The 21,244-nt window shown below is 33.7% G+C and overlaps 1 protein-coding gene across 13 annotated transcripts in view; it reads right to left on the minus strand.

The window, feature by feature from the left end:
* Positions 1 to 21,244, minus strand: part of LOC135834981 (multiple PDZ domain protein-like) — a 382,459-nt gene that overhangs the window by 30,647 nt on the left and 330,568 nt on the right. For 11 of the 13 annotated variants that reach the window (XM_065348995.1, XM_065349003.1, XM_065348994.1 and 8 more), the window contains 2 exons: positions 18,899 to 18,946; positions 13,814 to 13,915 (listed from right to left, as the gene is read on the minus strand). The exons of 1 other annotated variant lie outside the window; for it this stretch is intronic. In XM_065348995.1, the coding sequence (XP_065205067.1) occupies positions 13,814 to 13,915; positions 18,899 to 18,946 (150 nt within the window). The remainder of the gene's footprint in view (positions 1 to 13,813; positions 13,916 to 18,898; positions 18,947 to 21,244) is intronic. One more of the 13 variants, XM_065348996.1, reaches the window with a different exon arrangement.

Below are 21,244 nucleotides of genomic sequence, written 5' to 3' on the forward strand. Positions count from 1 at the left end.
TTTAGGAACAAGTTGGGTTTTTCAACACATTTTGAAGAGGGTTCAGGAATTCCAAAAATTTAGTTTTAGGCGCACATATCACGTGACCAAATCGGTCCCGGATTAGAATGCAATTTGAAAAAAACACGTTTCCAGAAAAAAAATTCGTGCAGATTTCAGGACCTTTTCCTCAAATTTGGGGCCCTTGTAATCAAAATTGGACCTCGGATGTATTTTTAGGAACAAGTTGGTTTTTTGAACACTTTTAGGGAGGTAGTTTAGCACATATCATGCGACCAAATCGGTTCCAGGTTAAAATACAATTTGAAAAAAAAACACATTTTTCCAGAAAAAAAATTCATGCTGATTTCAGGACCTTTTTCTCAAATTTGGGAACCTTGAACATAGAAATCTGGATCTTTGCTATATTTTGAGAAGCAGGTACTCGTCCACATTATTTGATTAATAGGAACAAAATTGGCTCACAAGCTGTCATATACATGAAGTAAAAATTGAAAATCGGATACACTTTTTGAATTGCTACTTTCCTAGATTTCAATTTTGAGGATCAAAATGGTGCACATTTCACTTTTCGGCAATAACTTCTTAAATTTTGCAGACACTTAAGTACATAAATAAAAGTTCGAACAAAAGTTGCGGAACATCTAAAAATGGAGAATTTTTGTTAGGTTCGATAAATTTTTTCGTAAGAACTTATTTTTTTAAAAAGTCATTTTGGAAAATTTCCATCGACACGACATAGAAAAATATGTACCTTACATAGATGGTATGTAAAATCAGCCTTAAACTGACTTCTTAGAAGAAATTCTTTTGCACGTTGCTTTCAACTGGTAAGGACCATAAAATGAGGAGGGGGAGGGACATTTTTTTGGATCAAATCGGATGTTTCTTAATTGTAACTCCTTATGCAGGAAAATGTGAAAAAAAATGACTCAAACAATTCAAAAAGCATCAAAAATAAGACCTTTTTTCATCCTAGAATTTTTTCTTAAAAGGGTTGGTCGGAAGGGTGGAGAGAAGTCAAGTGGAAGGAATGTCAAGTTGAGCTAAAAATCACAAATTGTCAAGTGAATTGTGAATATCAATTGTTGGATTTTCGTTTATTTGACCCTCTCAAACCTCATCACAAGAACCCCAATGGGGTCCAAAAATTGAGAGAAAAAATCATGTCAAGTGACATATCGTTCGTTCGGTGTTTAGGAGCGTTGATTCCGAATATCAACTTGATTTTGGCCCGCCAAAAACCCCATCACGAAATTGAAATACATATCTGCATGAAGGGCACCATGAATGAAACAGTGCACTCCAAAGTGCGTGCAATAATGCAATAAGAGCTCACGAGAATTCAAACAGAAAAGCATTCAAAGTGCATAAATAAAACAAAAAAGTCGAACATATCAGATTACGATTAACGAATCCAGCCAAGAAAACAGGAAGCAAAGATATCACACTTTGTATCAAACAGACAAAAAAAAATCGCCAAGTGCCAAATACCGAATTTTAAAGCATCAAATTCACAAAATAGAAGAATTATGTACGTACTTACAAAATGCACTCTGCGAAATGCGATTCACCATTAGTTCAATTTTCGGTTGTCAAGTGAAATATTTTCCAATTTTTTATCAATTTTTTTTTTTTTTTTCATGGAACCTGACTTTTGGATCACCCTGTGCGATTCAAAACACTCGAAACATAAACTAATACACCAAAACAAATACTCTTTGTTGAAAATCTTCAACCAAATGCCAAAGAAACAGATCATCTTTTTCATCACCTCACACACCGAATTCCACATCTCAAAATTCTGGATCCCATCTCCCATCAATATTTTCTACTACAACTTGCTCCCATTAAACCATAAGGCTTTTAATCATTCGTATAGCATAACATACCTCGTAGCTCATATGCCACAATACACGAAATCAAATTAATCAAACCATCGGATTAATTTATTTGCGCGGCAATTAATCCTCTCGCAAGTATTAAGGTATTACTATTTGGTGGCTAAATATTTACGTTAAACTTTCAGCAGCGCTGCCTACCTAAGCCACAAGAGTCAAGCTGGGCGAATTTCAAAAACTCTATAAAATATACGTAATATTGTAAATCTCCAAAAAAAAAAGGTGAAAATTAATAAACAAAAAACAAACGCGCAGGTAGAATATTCCAGAAACCCCTACAATTTAAACTTTACGCGTTAGCGAGCGAATAAAAGTTTTTATTCAATTAATTAGCTTAATTTATGTTTTTAATGAGAACGTAAATTTTTTCGCGAATAAAATTACTTAAATCGCAGGATAACCTATGTAAACGTATACTTTACCTATCTAGATAGTTTAGCCGATGTAAATGGTCGCTCATTACTAAAACTTACGTAATTTTTTTTTACTCAAGTCATTTTTTTATAATTACATCCAACTAAGAGGTCGAAACACGTATTCGAGTAGATGACTCGAAATTTAAAAATATGTAACCTGATAAGTACTCGTCTACTCGTATTTTAATGAGCTTGCCTATACAACGATGAAGATCTAACCAAAGGAGGTAAATAGGTACATATTACACGAGAATACTTAACGCTTTAGTACGCAAGTACATACTTAGTATCTTTACAAGAGTGAACTTTACAAAAATAAAGGAAACATAACGTGAAAAAAATCCAATTATAAAGAGGGAAAAAAGTGCCAACTCGAACGAGCGAAATAATTTTATAGCAGATGTCTTAACTTCGAATGAAAATTTAATATTGATAAATTACCCGAGATCAGAGTAGACGTCGAAATATTAAAAAAAAAAGAAGAAAAAATCCGCTGCGACATTCAAATAGGCTTTAGATGATCGGCATCGAAGAAGAAAAAAAAAGGAAATAATACGTCGAAACGAACGTATTTTTTTTTGTTCCTAATTTCGTATACTTTACATTATAATTGAGTGTTTTTTAATTGATATTTCTTCGTTTGATAAATTACCTTTTTTTTTTGTTTTAGTACAAGCTTAAGGTATTCTTCGCAGGATTTTTCATGTCGACTAACTAAATATAGTTCCGCGAACAGACTTTATCGCACGAGAAACCGGTTCGAAGTTTGAGCACACGATAACTTCCTGCGAGGTGAAAAGCACAATGAGCTTTCAACTTTACCGGCTGAAATTTTGAACCGAAAATCTAAACAATTAGTACATAATTACGACACGTTAATTCGCTATTATATTTGCCACTATGAACACGAGCACGCTGCTGGGCTAGGTGTAGGTATTGCACGTTTGGCAAAATTTTACCTTCGAGTCTTATCTTCAAGGACTCTTCACCGCCGTGTATAAATTATAATTACAAATTGTCGCATATGTAATTAATATTAAGAAGAGTATCTGTTCGTATATGTGTATGCATTCGAGTCGAGCGTTATTGAGAGCAACGTCGTCGTCGTCGTCGTGAGACAAATTCGATAACGCAGAAATTTTCCACGGACAGATACCACTACGAGGACGTTATTTATGAGACGAGAAAAATCGACTAAATTTTTCGTCATCTTGCATTGGGGGAATATAAACGAAATAAATACAGTTCAAAGTAAACATCTACTCGTATACCTTAGTAAAGAATTAGTAAATTACCTGATTGTGAACTCGATGAAATGAATTTTATTCACTAAGTGTAAGTTTGTACAAAAAGAACGAAACATACAAAAATCCATATATACGAAGATTTTCGGACGAAGCTCATTAAAATTCAAAATCATTTCGATGAATAAGACACTAATTTGTTACACGAATAGCCGAACAGGTTTCAAATTAACTAAGAATATGAGTACAACGAACGAAAAATATTTACAAGTACAACCCGAGGCATCAATAAATTAGTTCCCAAGAAACATAACAAGGAATCGGAAATTAATAGGTAGGTACCACGAATTTAAGCGAAAATACACGAGTAAGCATATAAATACCCGAACATATTCGAAAGCAACACGAAAATAGACGGAAACAAGCGAAAAGCCACGAATAAATAACCGAACATAGGCGAATATGCACGAATGTTTCCGAATAAACCCGAATGCATCCGAAAAATAGCAAAAGTAACAGATGAAGTATGATTCTGCGATTAATATCAAAGAAAATGAAGAAGAAAGTAACTGATAATGGTTGATAGCAATTAACAAATACCAGAAAGCAAAACTGAACACGTTAAATAGTTAAATGTTAAATACGTTAATTTGGCAAAACCCAAAACTGTAAAAAAATCGAATATACTCGTATGTACTTGATATTTTTCTTTCAATTTTGGTTTTGGGTTAACAAGTTCTGATTTTTTTTACTCATTCAAGTAGGTTGTCCATATAATTCTAGGGAAATGTAATGGTGCTGATTTCCCATTGTTTTCCACCATGATTTTCTGTTGGGGTTTACTCCCTTAGCCAAATTTGCCAGTTTTTAGGCGCTGGTATTCGCCTTCTCATTCTGAAGCTCTTGCGCTTCCCTGAGGCTGGAATGAGTGAGTTGTTGTTGGTGTTCTGCAGCTCTTATGCATTCTTGTTTGTAATCCGTATTTATGTAGAGGTTTGGCCTTTGGCTTGCCACTCCTCATCATCGTTCCACCAATTGGAGAATTCTGCTTTGGCCATGTTTATCTAATTCCAAGCCCATCAAACAGCAACATGTTACCACCCCAGTCCCCACACGACATGGATGCGCAGAATATCCCTGGTGTTGTCTTCACCTTCTCATGTGTCCCGGGGTACTGGCTCCTCTTGATGAACTGAGCTACTACCTACAGACTATCTCTAGCAACCACAACCTGTAGCTACCACTCACCATCATAAATGCCAGAATTGAAAAGAAGATAGATGAAAATCTAAGCAAAACACAATAGGCTTTGTAGCGAAAAAGGGATGAGAGATGCAATTGCCCTGCTGAAAGTGACCATTCAAAGAGCACTGAATGCAAACAGGGAAATGATTGCTTGCTTCGTCAATTATGAGAAAGCATTTAAGCGTGTCAACCTTGAGAGGATGTTGGAGATCCTGAAGAAATACAATATCAACAACAAATGCCTAAGAATAATCAAGAACCTGTACTAGGAGCAGAGTGCAAACATCAAGATTGGAACTGAGTACTTGGAGAACAAATCATTTAAAAACATGCAATTTTTGAAAAAATTCAGTGAAATTTGTCTAAAAGTGAAACTCACAAATTCACCAATGGATGGTCAGTTCAAGAACAAAATTTGTAATGAATGAACTCCTCCACAACTCGTTCAAAAAAAGGTGAACTATTCAAGTTCAAAGTCGCAAACTGAACTCGCTTTGAAATGCTCAGGGGCAAAGTTCTTGAACTTTGTTTCAAATTCTTTTTGGGTTAGATTAGCAATTTTCAAGTACTGATAAGATGAGTTTTTTGCTGAAAAGCATACCTACATACAGTTCAAAGACTTTTGTTAGGAACTTAAAAATGTAAACTTGAATTAAGCTCAAACTCATTCACTTTTTTCGAACCAACTTGTACACGAATTCATTCAATGCAAACTTTGAGTTGAACTGAACATCCAGTCCAGTGATGAAATTTTGTTCACTTTTTGACAAACTTAACTAGATTTTTTGTCAAGACTTCTCACATTTCAAGATGAAATTTCAAATAGATAAACAGGGCTGTGAAAACAGAATTTTTGGGTTTCCGTAGGGTTCTATTCCCAAGCACCTATTTTGTTCACAATTTTTTGTTCTTTATCCTTTGCTTTTTTGTTTCAGTTCCAGTTTCTGTTCCCATAATACATATTTTGAGTTTTTGTATTTTGTTTCTGAAACTATTTTTTTATTTTCATCATTTTTCAGTGTTTTCAATTCTTTTCAGTTTTTATTAGTTCTTTTTGGTTTTTTTGGTTCTTTTTCGTGCTTTACAATTTTTCATAAAAAAAATTTTCTTGTTATTTTCGCATTTTTTATAATTTAATTTTTTCAAACTTTCAACTAGTTTTCTTGTAAAGCAACAAAACTAAAAGAAAACTGACCTAATGAAATTAACTCCAATCACCAACCATGCATTTAAGGCACTAATGCATTACGTTTATCCAGTTTATCAATAGGAGCGTTCCAAACCAGCCCAATAATCAAACTTATGGAGGATTCTGGAATTACTTCTCTACAAGAAAGAAGAAACTATTTAGCCCTAAAACAATGTGTCAAAATCACCAAAAATACTGGTCATACCCGCACAACAATTGTCGACGTTGACATTTACATCAACTGCGTTTTGTTCCAACATAATGAAGGAAAAGTGATCAATTAATTATTCAGTAGGAATCTTCTGTCCATACAAAAGCCAGGTAAACGAAAATTTTCAAAATGTCGACATGAAAATTGATTAGTTTAGTACTCTTAGATAAAGTATTGCACCATCTTTGATATAAGGAATTTCTGTTCAACTTTTTGATTATACAGACTTTTTGTCTGTACTTCTATGGAAGTGGACTGTGCATTGATGCTGTTTTCAGCACAAACAATAGCCACATCAGAGAAAATCATGTTTTGGAAAAAAAATTTTTAATTTTTAAACTCAAATTTTATAACGTTTGAAGCAGGAGGTTGACATAAATTTTGATGTGAATGTTGATCCATCTACATCCGTTACTTTTGGATGCCCCATGTCGATGTGAATTTTGACCTCAAGTTGAGCCTATTGTCAACACGAATGTAGATCAACATCAGTCAACAATTACATCGACAATTAGCTCGACACAGGGTCGAAATTCACATCAACATGTGGCATCCAAAAGTGACAGATGTGGATGGGTCGACATTCACATCAAAATTCGCATGGTCATTGTTGTACGGGTACATATAACTCATCACAAAACATTCCACTCTCACCATCAACATAAATATGGCACATGCAAACCATTTGAATATAAAACAAAAGAGCTAATAGTTTCATTGGGACTTGACCCACTCAACATACCTCAGATTGAAAGCTATTGTAAACAGTACCAATTTATTATACCAACTAAAAATACCTCCTACAGATCAAATAGAAGAGAAGAGGTGATTCTAGCCTAAATTTGAATCTGACATACTGCATTAACACACAGATCACTTTTTACTGAAAAATCTGTCAAAAAATGTGACAAATGTAATGTGAATGTGACAATCTAACACATTATATGTAGAATCATGTAAAGTATATGAGAAAATCAGAAACGAAACACTTGGGGTAAATTTTAAATACATACCTACAAGTACATGAAGATAAAGAAGAAATGTGTGTTAAGTTGTTCTTGTTCCTAATTTGCGCAGGGATTTATGATTTGTTATAACTTATGTTTTGCATTGTTAAATTTTGATAGGTATATGTATTTTTGTTGAACCTGTTATATTTTTGTGAATTTTGCCATACTTTTGTTGAGATTATTTTGTTGTTACTTATATTTTTGTTATTTGTTGATTTAATTTCTGTGGTTGGATTGTTGACGTTAAAGGCCAAGATGCCGGACGTCATAAAATAGAACTTTTTGAAGATGATGATGAGAAAGATTGATTTTTTTCAGTTTCCGTTCTGTTTCTGTTCTTTTATTATTTTCAGGTTCATGTTTGCTAACTGAGCTTAAATTTCAGTAAGGGGGATGGGATCGATTTCAAGTTATGATGTAAAAATACACCAATTTTTGAAGCTCAAGTCACAACCAATACTCGAAATTGAAATCATTTCAGTGAAAAAATAACTAAAAAAATATTTAAAAACCATCAAAAGAACACACAATTGATTAACTTCATAATAAAGCAAAAAAAAAACAAAAAAAATCACAGCAAATTGAAACAGAAACAAAATATCGATTTCATATAACACCACAATAAACATCTGACACATACATGTAGTATTAAAATGAGTAAAAATTCCCTTCAGCAGACAAAGTTGGTAATTTACACTTGTTCCATTTAGGAAAACTTCCTCATACTTACACTTTGAACTTTCTCACCACCAAACACCTTGACCGCCGTTTTCGCCTCCTCCCCCACGCCCCCCGCCCCCGCTCTAATAATTACATTAAGCCGGCATACAACACAACAAAACCGCATCTAAAACATTCGCAACATTCGACCCAAAAACTTGACGCTGCCGCCGGAACCAAAAGTAACGAAGGAACATTATTTAAACTAATTAATTCCAAATACTGAGAATTCCTCGGAGCGGCGTTCACTTGGCGTTCTTTTCATAAAAATTTCACCTCGCACACGTTGCCGCCGCCGCACCGCGCTGTTGTTCTTTTGAAAATAAGCTTTTTTGTTCGCATCGCGTTTACAAGAATAAGACGAAAAAAATTACATTAAAAGCTTCTTATTATGTGAGCGGGAAGAAAAAGCAAGTCGGAAAATAAATACCGGGATACCTCGATAATGGAAATATGAATGGTTGGGCTTATAAGAGGCCAAGACGGCGGTAAATTTTATCGTATACACCGGAGTGCTGCCGCGTGCTGCTTGGCGCTTAGCGCTTACATACGTCACACCGAAACCAGGCTCAGCGAAGAAAAATTTAATAAAGCCGCTACACCCATCGGCTACAAGATTTATGAATTTTATAAACTTCACTTACTCGTGTACTTGTTGTTGTTCGTTTCGTACGCGTCACTGTCGTACGTATTTTTCTTAACACTGTATACTGTATTGTTTGTCCCACATTTATAGTAACTGTAGGTAATGCAAAGCGAAAGGAAAAATCTCATTTGACCAATTTGTTTTGTTATGGCATTTACTCTTGGTACAGGCCGAGGAATAAAATTGGAGTTCGGGACGAAGAAGTTTTTCGTATTGATTTCAAAAATGCAAAGCAGAGCGAGAAGTTGCCCAAATCAGAAAAAACTCTCTTAAAAACGTATGTTGACTGACTTCAGAGTTTGCCCACTAATCACAACCAAAACTTTTTTTGATCCTGATTATTTTGATAGATCGTGTGACATCTTTTTCAAAAACTTTGAAAAATGGGCACAAAATTCTTCAGAAGTACTCAACAATTTTTAAAATAATTTTGACAAATCGAATTATACTCTTTCAAAAAAAAAAAAAAAAGCTGAAAATGATGACCGAATTTTAGGTTAAAAATTTTTCAGAAGTGTTCAAAACAAACTTTTGATAGAAATTTGTGTTTTTGCCGAAATTTTAAACCATTTCAACAGGTTGCATGACACTTTCTTCAAAACCCCCAAAAATCGTGATCCAATTTTGGACTCAAGGTTCTTCAAAAGTGCTTAACATCATTTTTGTTAAAATATTTGAATTTCTCACGAGATTTTGACCTATTTTGATAGATTACATGACACCATTTTAGAAAAACTCATGCCCCAAATTTGGGCTCATATTTCTTCAAAAATGTTCAAAAAACATTTTTGTTGAAATCTTTGAATTTTTGCTTAAGAAAAAAATTGGAGCTTATGAAAAAATTTCTGAAATCAAATTCTGAATTTTGACACGCATTAGACAAAATATTTTTCAACCTTCCCCTTTATCAATATTAAATTCGCACTCTCTACTCATCATAATATAGTTTTCTACTCGTCATTTTTCGAATTCTTACGGATGCATCTCAATCAACCCAACTCGAATGGTGAATGTTCATTGTTCACATTTAGAATATTCTCATTGCCAACACACTAGCCCAAACTGCACAGAAGTCAATTGGTTTGCCAATTTCAGAAATTGAAGGGGCAGAATCATGTCGTATTTTCACTTCTCAGTTTACTTATTATTTTCCATCAGAAATTTTTTCAAGTATGTTTTGTTTTTTTATAATTTTTGACACAAAAAACTCTCCTTTTTCGACATTTTAAAACTTATCAAGAATTTATTTTTCATTTAAAAATATTGATTCGAAGTTCAGAAAGATTTTTTCGAACTTCTTTGACCATTTACAATTAATTTTTTCAGTGCTTTTTTTCCACTATCAAAGCATACTCAATAATTTTCTGAACTGCATCATTTTTTGGGACAATTTTCTGATTAAAAAAAATTGGTGCGACTACGAAGAATTCTTCAATTTTTTCACATTTCAACAAAATAATAAAAAATTTAATCCAGAAAGATCATCATTTCCATTTTTTTGTAGTTTGCAGTGTTTTTTCAAATTTATTTGGAGTTTTTGATTTTTACCTCTTCTTAATTTTTAAAAAAAATACTCGTACCTAGTTACCTACATACAAAAATTTATTGACTTGGTAAAATAATTCATTTATCTATTTTCCTTTTTGATTTCCACTTTTTTTGATTCTTTCAATTTTTTTTTTTTTTTTGAATATTCTGTCACTTATTATCGACAGTTTGAAGATGATTCGTTCGCGAACGATTCAATCTGAGGCGAAAAATCGATCACAAATGAAAGAATCAGCAATAAATCAAACCAAATGAAAGATTATATCTGAAATTATGATAATACAAAATCTATCGACAAAAATTAGAGTCGATTCGTTCGCGAACGATTCACTCAGAAACAATGAATCATTCGAGAACGATTGCATTGAATCACTTGGAAATGAAATGAGATAATACATGGCCAGACAAAACGAAACACTTTTCAATCAACCAATGAAAATTATGAAGATTCGTTCGCGAACGATTCACTCAAAAACAATGAATCATCCGAGAACGATTGCATTGAATCACTTGGAAATGAAATGAGATAATACATGGCCAGACAAAACGAAACACTCTTCAATCAACCAATGAAAATTATGAAGATTCGTTCGCGAACGATTCACTCAAAAACAATGAATCATCCGAGAACGACTGAATCACTTGAAATCAAATCAGTTGATACATGGCCAAACAAAACGAAACAATGTTCAATCAATCAATGAAAATTGTGGATGATTCGTTCGCGAACGATTCACTCAAAAACAATGAATCATTCGAGAACGACTGAATCACTTGGAAATCAAATCAGTAGATATTGACACATACATGGCGAAGCAACACGAAACTTTGTTCAATCAATCAATGAAAATTGAGAATGATTCGTTCGCGAACGATTCACTCAGAAACAATGAATCATTCGAGAACGACTGAATCACTTGGAAATCAAATCAGTTGATACATGGCCAAACAAAACGAAACATTGTTCAATCAATCAATGAATATTGTGAATGATTCGTTCGCAAACGATTCACTCAGAAACAATGAATCATTCGAGAACGACTGAGTCACTTGGAAATAAAATCAGTTATCAGTTGATACATGGGCAAACAAAACGAAACATTGTTCCATCAACCAATGAAAATTGTGAATGATTCGTTCGCGAACGATTCACTCAGAAACATTGAATCATTCGAGAACGACTGAATCACTTGGAAATCAAATCAGATAAGTAATACATGGCCAAACAAAACGAAACATTCTTCAATCAACCAATGAAAATCACGAATGATTCGTTTGCGAACGATTTGCTCAGAAGAAAAAAATCGTGCGCGAACGAATGAATCACTCTAGAATGAAAGTCTGAACGGAATGACAAAAGTTGACAATTTTAATCGCATTCAAAATCCGGAGTTGATTATTTCGCGAACGTTTGGGCAAAAATTGATAGGTGAATCATTCGAGAACGACTAAATCACAACTGAATCAAAATACAGTGCGAGAGGACGAGACAAAATTCAATAAAATTGAAGATGATTAATCGCTCGTAAGGATTTACATACTTACTAGGAGCAAGGAGGAGAAAACTGCAGGAGTCAGTTCGTTCGCGAACGATTCACTCAGAAACGATGAATCATTCGAGAACGACTGAATGACTCAGGATCAAGAACCAAATCAAATTATATACGACAAGACAAAATGAAACATTATTCAATCTATAAATGAAAATTGTGAATGATTCGTTCGCGAATGATTTGCTCAGAATAGAAAAATCGTTCGCGAACGAACAAACCACTCTAAAATTAAATACAGACTGATGAAACTTGACAATTTTAATCCCACCATAAAAACTGGACTCGATTCGTTTGCGAACGATTTGCTCAGAATGGATAAATCATGCAAGAACGACCGAATCACAGCTAGGTAAATCAAATTCAGCAAAAGAGGATGAGGCAAAATTAAAAAAAAAAAAATTAAAATTACTCGCTCGTAAATGATTTACTAAGATAAGAAGGAAATTGGAGTAGATTCGTTCGCGAACGATTCACTCAGGAACGATGAATCATTCGAGAACGACTGAATCACCAGTAAACCAAATCAGATAAAACACGACAAGACAAAATGAAACATTATTCAATCTATGTATGAAAATTGTGAATGATTCGTTCGCGAATGATTTGCTCAGAGTAGAAAAATCGTTCGCGAACGAACAAACCACTCTAAAATTAAATACAGACTGACGAAACTTGACAATAATTTTAATTCCACCATCAAAACTGGACTCAGTTCGTTCGCGAACGATTTGCTCAGAATGGATAAAACATGCAAGAACGACTGAATTTTAGTTAGGGAAATCTAATTCAAATTCAGCAAATGATGAGGCAAAATTCAAAAAAAAAAATTAAAATTACTCGCTCGTAAATGATTTACTAGGATGAGATGAAAATTGCAGTAGATTCGTTCGCGAACGATTCACTTAGGAGTGATGAATCATTTGAGAACGACTGAATCACCTGTAAACCAAATCAGATAAAATACGATGAGACAAAATGAAACATTTTTCAATCTATAGAAGAATACATATCGTGAATGATTCGTTCGCGAACGATCAGCTATGGGGAAAAAATCGTTCGTGAACAAAATGATTCACTGTCAAATGAAATTAGGTACAGATTACAGAATAGAATGACGAAACTTGACACTTGACAGTTTTCATCCCATCATCAAAACTAGACTCAATTCGTTCGCGAATGATTTGCTCAAAACTGACAAATCCTTCGAGAACGACTGAATCATTAGGTACTAAATCAAGTACAGTAAAATTGAAAATTCGAAAATCAAAAACGAAGATTTGTTTAGAAATGTCTCCAAAAATTAATTTTTTTATCTACTGATTTTTACTTAGTACAAACTCGACATTTTTTCAATGCCCAAAAAATCAGCACTTTGAAGGGGGAAAACCTTCAAACCCCCTCCTAACACAATGCCATGAGCGAACTCCAATCCACAACAGCGTCTACCTTTACATTGCAGAAAATTCACCCAAAACATACGAAAATTATAACGCTAAAAAGTCGTTCGAATTAAAATTACATATTTAAATTTATTTCGACGAAAACAGTCTACGTATAGTAGGTATCTTATACATATACCAAGCTACCTACGTAGGAAAAAATGTCATACGGTATGTTAGCATCTATTGCTAAATTTATTCCAACGACGTGGGTATGGTACACCTTGGAAGAAGGGTAGTAAAATATTCGAAAACTTGCGAATTTTTTTTCTTCTCCGGTCTCGATGGAACGATGATACATAACGTCGAGTCATCCGAATGAAATAGTATAAGCAGGAAAATACGAGAAAACTACGTATATGGGAAAATTATTCGACGAAAATATCTCGTCACATGTTAGAGAGAGGAAAAAAAAATCGAATATTTCTTCGCCTTCGCCTTTCGCCGGCGTGATGGTACAGCGAGTTGAGACTAATAAAATAAAACTTTTTTTTTCACTCTCGTCAATATTATAGGTGGAAAAATTCGTCGTAAGGCCAGAGAGAGAGAGTCGAGATATAAAAAAAATCCACCCCCGCGTAGGTATACTAAAAACGAGAGAGGAAGAAGAGGGATGATGATGATGATGAGGCGAAAAAAGATGTAGAGGTAGAGGTAGGTACGTTGTAGAAAATATTTCGAGAATAAATACCTGATCGGCGACGCTTCCTTCTTGAATATCAGAAATAAATATTCCGTGTCCGACTTCTGGATGCTTGCCTTCGATAATCATAATACCAAGGCCATGGGCGCCCTTTAGCAAAAAATCAACAAAGCGTAATTAAAATAAACGAATACGTTGAACTCGATGAAATATTTTTCCATCGCATCGTCCACAACACTATAAGAGTTAATCTATTTTTATCGAAACATAAAAGCCAGTACATGTGTAATATGTATATTATACGCAATCTAAATTCATCCAACGTACCCGCGCCCCCCGCCCAGCCCGGCCACGTCCGACCCGGTCTCTGCGGCGCTTTCCGAATGAGGAACGAGTTTTTCGGATCTCATTTCGAAAAACACCACCAGCCACCGACGTCGTCGCCGGGTCGCTATATCTTAGCAATTTCTCTAAAATAGAAATGTATTAACGAAAAACCGCACTACGCTCTTAATCTAACAACGTTATTAGTTTTCCACGCAACCTTTCTACGCTCTATATTAATTTTGCCATCGCTATTACTATTGCTATTACTATCGCTTGCCGGCGAAAATTGTCAACTCGACGGTTTTTTTCCTTCTCCTACTCCTCTCTTCACTCTAGCTCACAACAGAACCCAACTCTACATCGATTGTTTTCTCTCTCTCTCTCTCGTTATCTTTTACCCTATTATGCATAAAACTGTTAAGTACACAACAAAATTTCACAAATAAATAAATTATTAATCGTGTCACAACACACACCGAAAAATACAGAAAAAAAATGAAAAAAAAAATACAAGCGTAAAAGCCAATGTTACACGTTCTGGACCAAATACAAGGTATAAATTAAAACCAAAAAAAAAAAATAATTATTCAACAAACGCACTCGTAAAATAAGCCAACTATTGTCCACCAACCAAAAACAAAAAATAAAAAAATTCCAATTTATAAACGCAAAAATAATATAATAATCGCGACCGTGCTCTATGTGTACTTTGGTACACTTATGGTTTTTATTTTCTATCTTTTGTCTGAGGCTCGACTATAAATGTGTGGATACTTGAAAGGACTCCAATTGTAAGGGTCCTGCGTGGTTTTTTTCACTACTATACGTTAATCGTTAATCCTTGCCGCTGAGTTGGTTGATGATTTATTGGCTTTTGGTTGTGAAAAAAAAGAAGGTAAGTACGAGTAAATGGACAGAGGGAATGTGGAAATGTGAAGGGGAAGTTTTGCTGATATTTTCGCTCGTGCAATTAAGACACTACTGCCATATTTTTTCATCTTTCTCTCATTCCAATTGATTCAATCCACATGATGAGTGAAAAACCCCCCACCAAAAATCTTCTGAAAAAATCCTACGTATAAAAACATCAATAAAAATTGTGAGCTAATTCCACGAAAATCTTCTCAAAATACAAAAGTATACCAACAAAACAAAAATCTGCTGGAAAGTCTCCCAAAATCACACGAAAAAATTGTCTCAATATCACGGGAAAAAATCTATAAAAAACTCTCTGAAAATTATGAGAAAATATCCTTCAGAACACATTTAAATCGTCACAAAAATTCACCCCAAATAATTCAGGAAGCTCTCTCAAAATCCTGAAAAATCAGTAAAAACCAGAAAATTCTGCTGTAATACTGAAGAATTCCTTAGAATATATGGGAAAATTTTGAAAAATATATTTCACTTGAAACTGCTCTAAAATACGTATTTGGTTCAAAATCACAAAACATTTCAAAAAAGTCATCCAGAAGATTAACCCCCAAAAACACATTCAAAAATTCACTTTTTTAATTTGGTAGAGAGGGGAAGGGGAGATGTTTCAGAAATGGCACTTGGGAATACCAAAAAACTAGCTTTCATAAAATAAAAGCCTTTCACGAACGAATAGATCCACTTTTTTTTTGAACATTCGTTCGCGAACGAACTATTGATTCCTATAAGTGACTCGTTCGCGAAGAAATCAATTCGTACAGGTGATTCGTTCGCGAACAAATAGATTCATTTACTCAATTTTTGATGAATCATTCACGAACGAATTGAATCATTTTTGGTGAATCATTCGCGAACGAATTGATTCGAATAAATGACTGGTTCGCGAAGAAATCGATTCGTATATGTGACTCGTTTGCGAACGAACCGATTCATACAAGTGACTCGTTCACGAACGAATCGATTCGTATAAGTGACTCGTTCGTGAACGAATCGATTCATTCAAGTGATTCGTTTACTAACTTTTTGGTGAATCATTCGCGAACGAATTGACTTTTATTTGTGACTCGTTCGCGAACGAATCGATTCGTACAAGTGACTCGTTCGCGAACGAATTGATTCGTACAAGTGACTCGTTCGCGAACGAATCGTTCCATATGAGTGATATTCATTTACTCAATTTTTGGTGAATCATTCACGAACGAATTGACTTTTATTTGTGAATCATTCGCGAACAAACTGATTCGTATTAGTGACTCATTCGCGAACGAATTGATTCATAAATTAAAGAATTATTGATCGATTCGTTGGCGAATGGTTCTTTCAAAAAATTGATCAATTCGTTCACTTTTTGAAAACTTCAAGTTTTTCTCCCGCTTTTTTTCTTCTTTTTAAAAAAGTACTTTTATTTTGTGATATTAGAACATTTTTAAATAAATGTTTCCATATGTTTCTTGGCATTTTAAAATATTTTGTAGGTATTTTTTAAATTATCATTTCTTCAATTCTTTTTTAAAAATTTTGAATCTTCATTGGCTTTTACTTCGATTTACAGCGGCACTTCAACAAAAGGTCTAAAGAAGTACATTAAAATATATTAAGACACAAAAAGATTAAAAACTTGTACATTTTCAAAAAAAAAAAAAAAAAAAAAAACAGAAAAAACGATCTAAAAACTACCCAATAAAATTGTAGGTAAAAATTTATGAAATTTTGTTTAGATCAAATAAAAATGAGTAAATAAATATAACTCCAAAAAAATCGAATATTGAATAACGGCCTAAAAAAACAAATTGAAACCAAAAAAATCAAAATAAACAAATTTGAAAAAAGTAAAAAAAATTGAAAAAAAGCAAACTGAAAAATTTTATCGGTTCAAACTGAACAGAAAATTCAAAAAAAATATCACAAAATTTTTGAAAAACAAAAAAAACGATTTTGTCAAAACAATATTGCTTTTCAGTCAAAAAGTATTGATTTTGGTATTCAATTGAAATTCAACAAAAAATTGTAGAAAAAAATCTAAAATGAAAAATATTTCAATTTCAACATTAGAATTGAAGAAACGTTGACAAAGTTTTAAAAAACACACAAATAACTTTAAAATACCAAACATGTTTCTTGTGTTAATTGGAAAAACATTGTAAGTCAATAAAGCAGATTTATTACCTTAATTTTAGAATATCATTGAAATTTAAAAATTGAAAAATAACCAATGAGAAACAAAAAAGGAAATCAAACAAAACCAAAATTTTTAAAATGATAAAAAAAATCAGGGAAAATAAGAAATATTTCAGTTTTACAAATTAATATTTATGATAAATCTGACATTTCATTAAAGAATCACAAAATTGAAACCGTTTTCAAAAAACTCTAATTTTTCAGAAGTGACACAGCAAGATTCAAAAAAAAAAAAAGAAAAACAACAGAAAAAAACTTGAGTAGATATGTAATTGCAGTTTTTCGTTTTTTTGATTTTTCAATTTTAGTCTTTTTTAACAAATATTTCAAAATCAGCGGCTTTCCCAAGTTTTTCTCAAACTTTTCTTGACATTTTCTCAATTTTTTTTTCAGTTTAAAAATTTCTGTTTTCAAATATCGAAAAAAAGCATTTATTTTGAGCCAATTTATTTAAATGTATGAAAATTAGTATTATTTTTGTGAAGTAATATATATGTACATATTATTTTCTTTTTTTGAATTTTGACAAATTTTCAAGTTTTTGGTGTTGTTATTATTGTTGTTTGTGTTTGGAATTGTTTCAACATTTTTTTGTTGGCTTTTTCGTTTCCAAATTTTCAATTACTTTTAGTTTTTTCTTCAACGTTTTACAGTGTACTCAAAAATATCGAGCATCTTGTGACACTTCAATAAAATGTCAAATTTCATATTTTGTCAAATGATATCATTTTTTAAAAACCAGTGTGTTCTTTAGCGTGCCAAATAATACTGGTTATTTGGAAAGTATTTTTTTTGGAGGGAGGGGGGGGGGCTTTTTCGATCGACATTAAACAATATTTCATCAAGTCTGGTGTTCTTTAAAAAAATTTTCTTCAATTTTCAAGCTGTTTTTTGAGCAAATTTTTATATGAGATATGAGAAAAAGTCATCTTATCAAAATTGGAGTAACAGTTACGATAATATAAACATTTCTGTCTACGAAATTTGAGAAAACTTTTTCTTCTAACTACATATTATTCGAATCAACGATCTCACCTCAACACAATTTTTGAAAATCTACTTCGAAAAATCCGAAGAAAAAAACGAAAAAATTAGAACCCTTCAAATCCATCACCCACCTTCTCCTCCCAAAAAACCACAAAAAAAAAACACAAAAAAATCACAACAAACGAAAAAAATCTTACTTCTCTCCAAAAAATCGCAGCTATTCCGAATCTGGATCAATTCCACAAACCGAAACCGCAAACATGGTACTCTCGTTTTACAATACACCTCGAGCTCTAATCTCATCATGATCGAATATCAGCACACCTCACGTAGATATACTCGTACCATTAAATAGATCAAGAAATGCACGCCATCAACGGCTAATAAAAAGCTACAATGTGCACGATACGTACACTACAATTACCCTTCGCACATTTCCACATGCTGTATACTCGTATGTGTAAAAAGGCAGACGGATGGACACTAATCATGGGAGGGAATAGGGACAAAGATCAAACCAGTCATCAATATTATGAGCCAAAGTTCTCACATTAATTTAATAAACCCGCCGTAATAAAAACGTATACGTGTTTACGTAGTATATAGTATAGTATTATGGTAGTATTTCGGCATTTAGAGCTACACAGTATACATAGTAAATTAACACAGCGAAGCAAATATACGCGCAACACTTTTATCAGGTACCTGTAAGGGAACAGAATTCACATTGTGACCTTCGGAAGACAAATCAGCCTACGGCAAAATAAACAAGAATACATAAAACTACTAATGTGTGTAGAATTAATCTTGATATATGTAAGTATTCTAAAGTATTAGGAAAAATGGAGCTATACGAGGTAAGAAAAAAAAAACAAACTATCAAGTTGGTAAATAAATTCGTCATCGTAAAACGAATCGTTTCGACTGCATAAAAATCATAATTTAAAACCGTTCTCGAGCTTATAAGCATTTGAACGATAAATTTTCAAACCATATTTTCTGAATAAGATGGACAAATATTCGCTTACGTTAGCCTTGAACCCCGAAGACTTTAATAGGCTGAAATGCGGAATTCATTCGAGATTATTTTCACCCCACCTCCTCCCCTCTGATCTACTCTTTTTTCTGCATCTCATACGTACGATATTCTCGTATTTAGAGAAAATTTCGCAGATTATGCCATCGTTGTCACAGAAGACGAATTGAACGCAGGTACCTACCTAATTTCCCTACACATTTCGTTCGACGAAAAACGATATTCTGCCATCCGCGGTAAAGTCACCGCAACACCCACAACACGTAATAAATAACAGGGTGTCTCGAATTTCCACATTAACGTATGCTTTTTAATCGCGTTAAACTTTATGGGCGAAAATCGAAGCGTGTTTGGAAATGTTTCGTGGTGTATACGAGTAGTTTTTTTCCCCAACTGCAACCCCCTCCCCTCCCCCTCCCCCCGCCCTGTAGGAGGAATTTTTCACGCGCGACCTGGATTATGGGTCGGTAGTGTAGTAGGTGTGGGTACCACCACAACAACGGTGTATATGTATGTAGGTAATAGGTATATTGGGGACGAATACGTTTCGTTCTCTAGGTGGAAGTTTTATAACGAAATAATGCGTTCACTTAACTCGTACACTATTATTTATTATCGTAATAAACGTTAATTAAGCCGCTGAAACTTTGCGGTATGCCTAACTAAATCAATACGGGATGTTAAGTTAATTAGAGGGGGAGATGGTCGAATAAGTTGCATATGCCGGCCAATCAGGGGCATTAACGTGTGTAAAATTTTCGCATCGTTTACTCGTTTTTTATCGCACGTAAAGGTATGTACATACTTGCAGAGCGATTGTATGAACGAGTGTTTATCTCGTACAGAAGGGAAGGGGAAGAGAAAGGATTAGTTGTTTGTCACGAAGCCATGATTTCCCGTTTGAGCCGAATTTTCAGTCAAATAAAACGATTTCGAACTTCGAGTTTGGAAAAAAAATGAATAAATAAACAATTTCGAGATCAAAATATTATTTTTTGCACAAATATGATAAAAATATGCAATATTTTATGCAATCTTTTCATCCAAAATATGCAAAAAAAAAAACATGCAAAAATTTCAGTTTCAGTATCGCATTCGTGAAAACGATTTTTCAAGCTAAAAAACATGAAAACACTAAATTCGAAACAAAATGAACCCAGTGATCGAAAAATAGATTTTTCTTTTTAGAAATAGGCAAAACAAGTCTTTTATGAATTCATAAAGGCGTTAAAGGCCAAGACGCCGGACCTCATAAAATAAACTTTGATGATGATGATGATGATGATAAATTCATAAATTATTCAGGGGGCCCTCTCGCCTCTAGTGCGAGGTACCTTGGACTACATCTTAACTCCAAGCTTAACTGGCAGGAACATGTCAGAAAAAAGAGAACTCAACTAAACCTACTTCTAAAGAACTTCCAGTGGCTCATTGGCAGGCGCTCCCCTGTGAGCCTGGCCAACAAGAAACTTATCTACACATCTACGTTCCTACCTATGTGGACTTATGGGTGCGAAATCTGGTGTACTACAAAGAAGTCCAACAGACTGGTCATTGAGCAGTTCCACATGCTACATTGCCAACAAGGATCTCTGTAGAGACCTTTGCCTGGACACTGTGGACAGAATCATTGCAAGGAAGACCGAGGTATATTCCAGACAGCTGCGCAACCACCCTAACATAGAGGCCATTGTCCTACTTGATGTTGCAGAGAACACCCATCGCCTTGAAAGGCAACATATTTTCGACATGTGAAGTAATTTATAACATTTTCTGTGATTAATTCGTTGCAAACTTCTATGTTTTGGTGCAAGCCAGATAATACATAAGTATAATAAATAATTTGAAAAAAAAGGCAGGGGAAATTTTTCTTGATATTTCAGCTGTGTTGCGATTTTTTTAACAAATAAAGTCTTAAAAATTAAAAATCTTAATTTTTGAAAAATTCCTGTAAATGTGTCATTTAGTACATAGGTAATGGGCCCATTTGGTCGTTTCTATTTATCGAGATAATC

This window comes from Planococcus citri, chromosome 2 (genome assembly GCF_950023065.1).
Source record: "Planococcus citri chromosome 2, ihPlaCitr1.1, whole genome shotgun sequence".
NCBI classification, from domain to species: Eukaryota; Metazoa; Arthropoda; class Insecta; order Hemiptera; family Pseudococcidae; genus Planococcus; species Planococcus citri.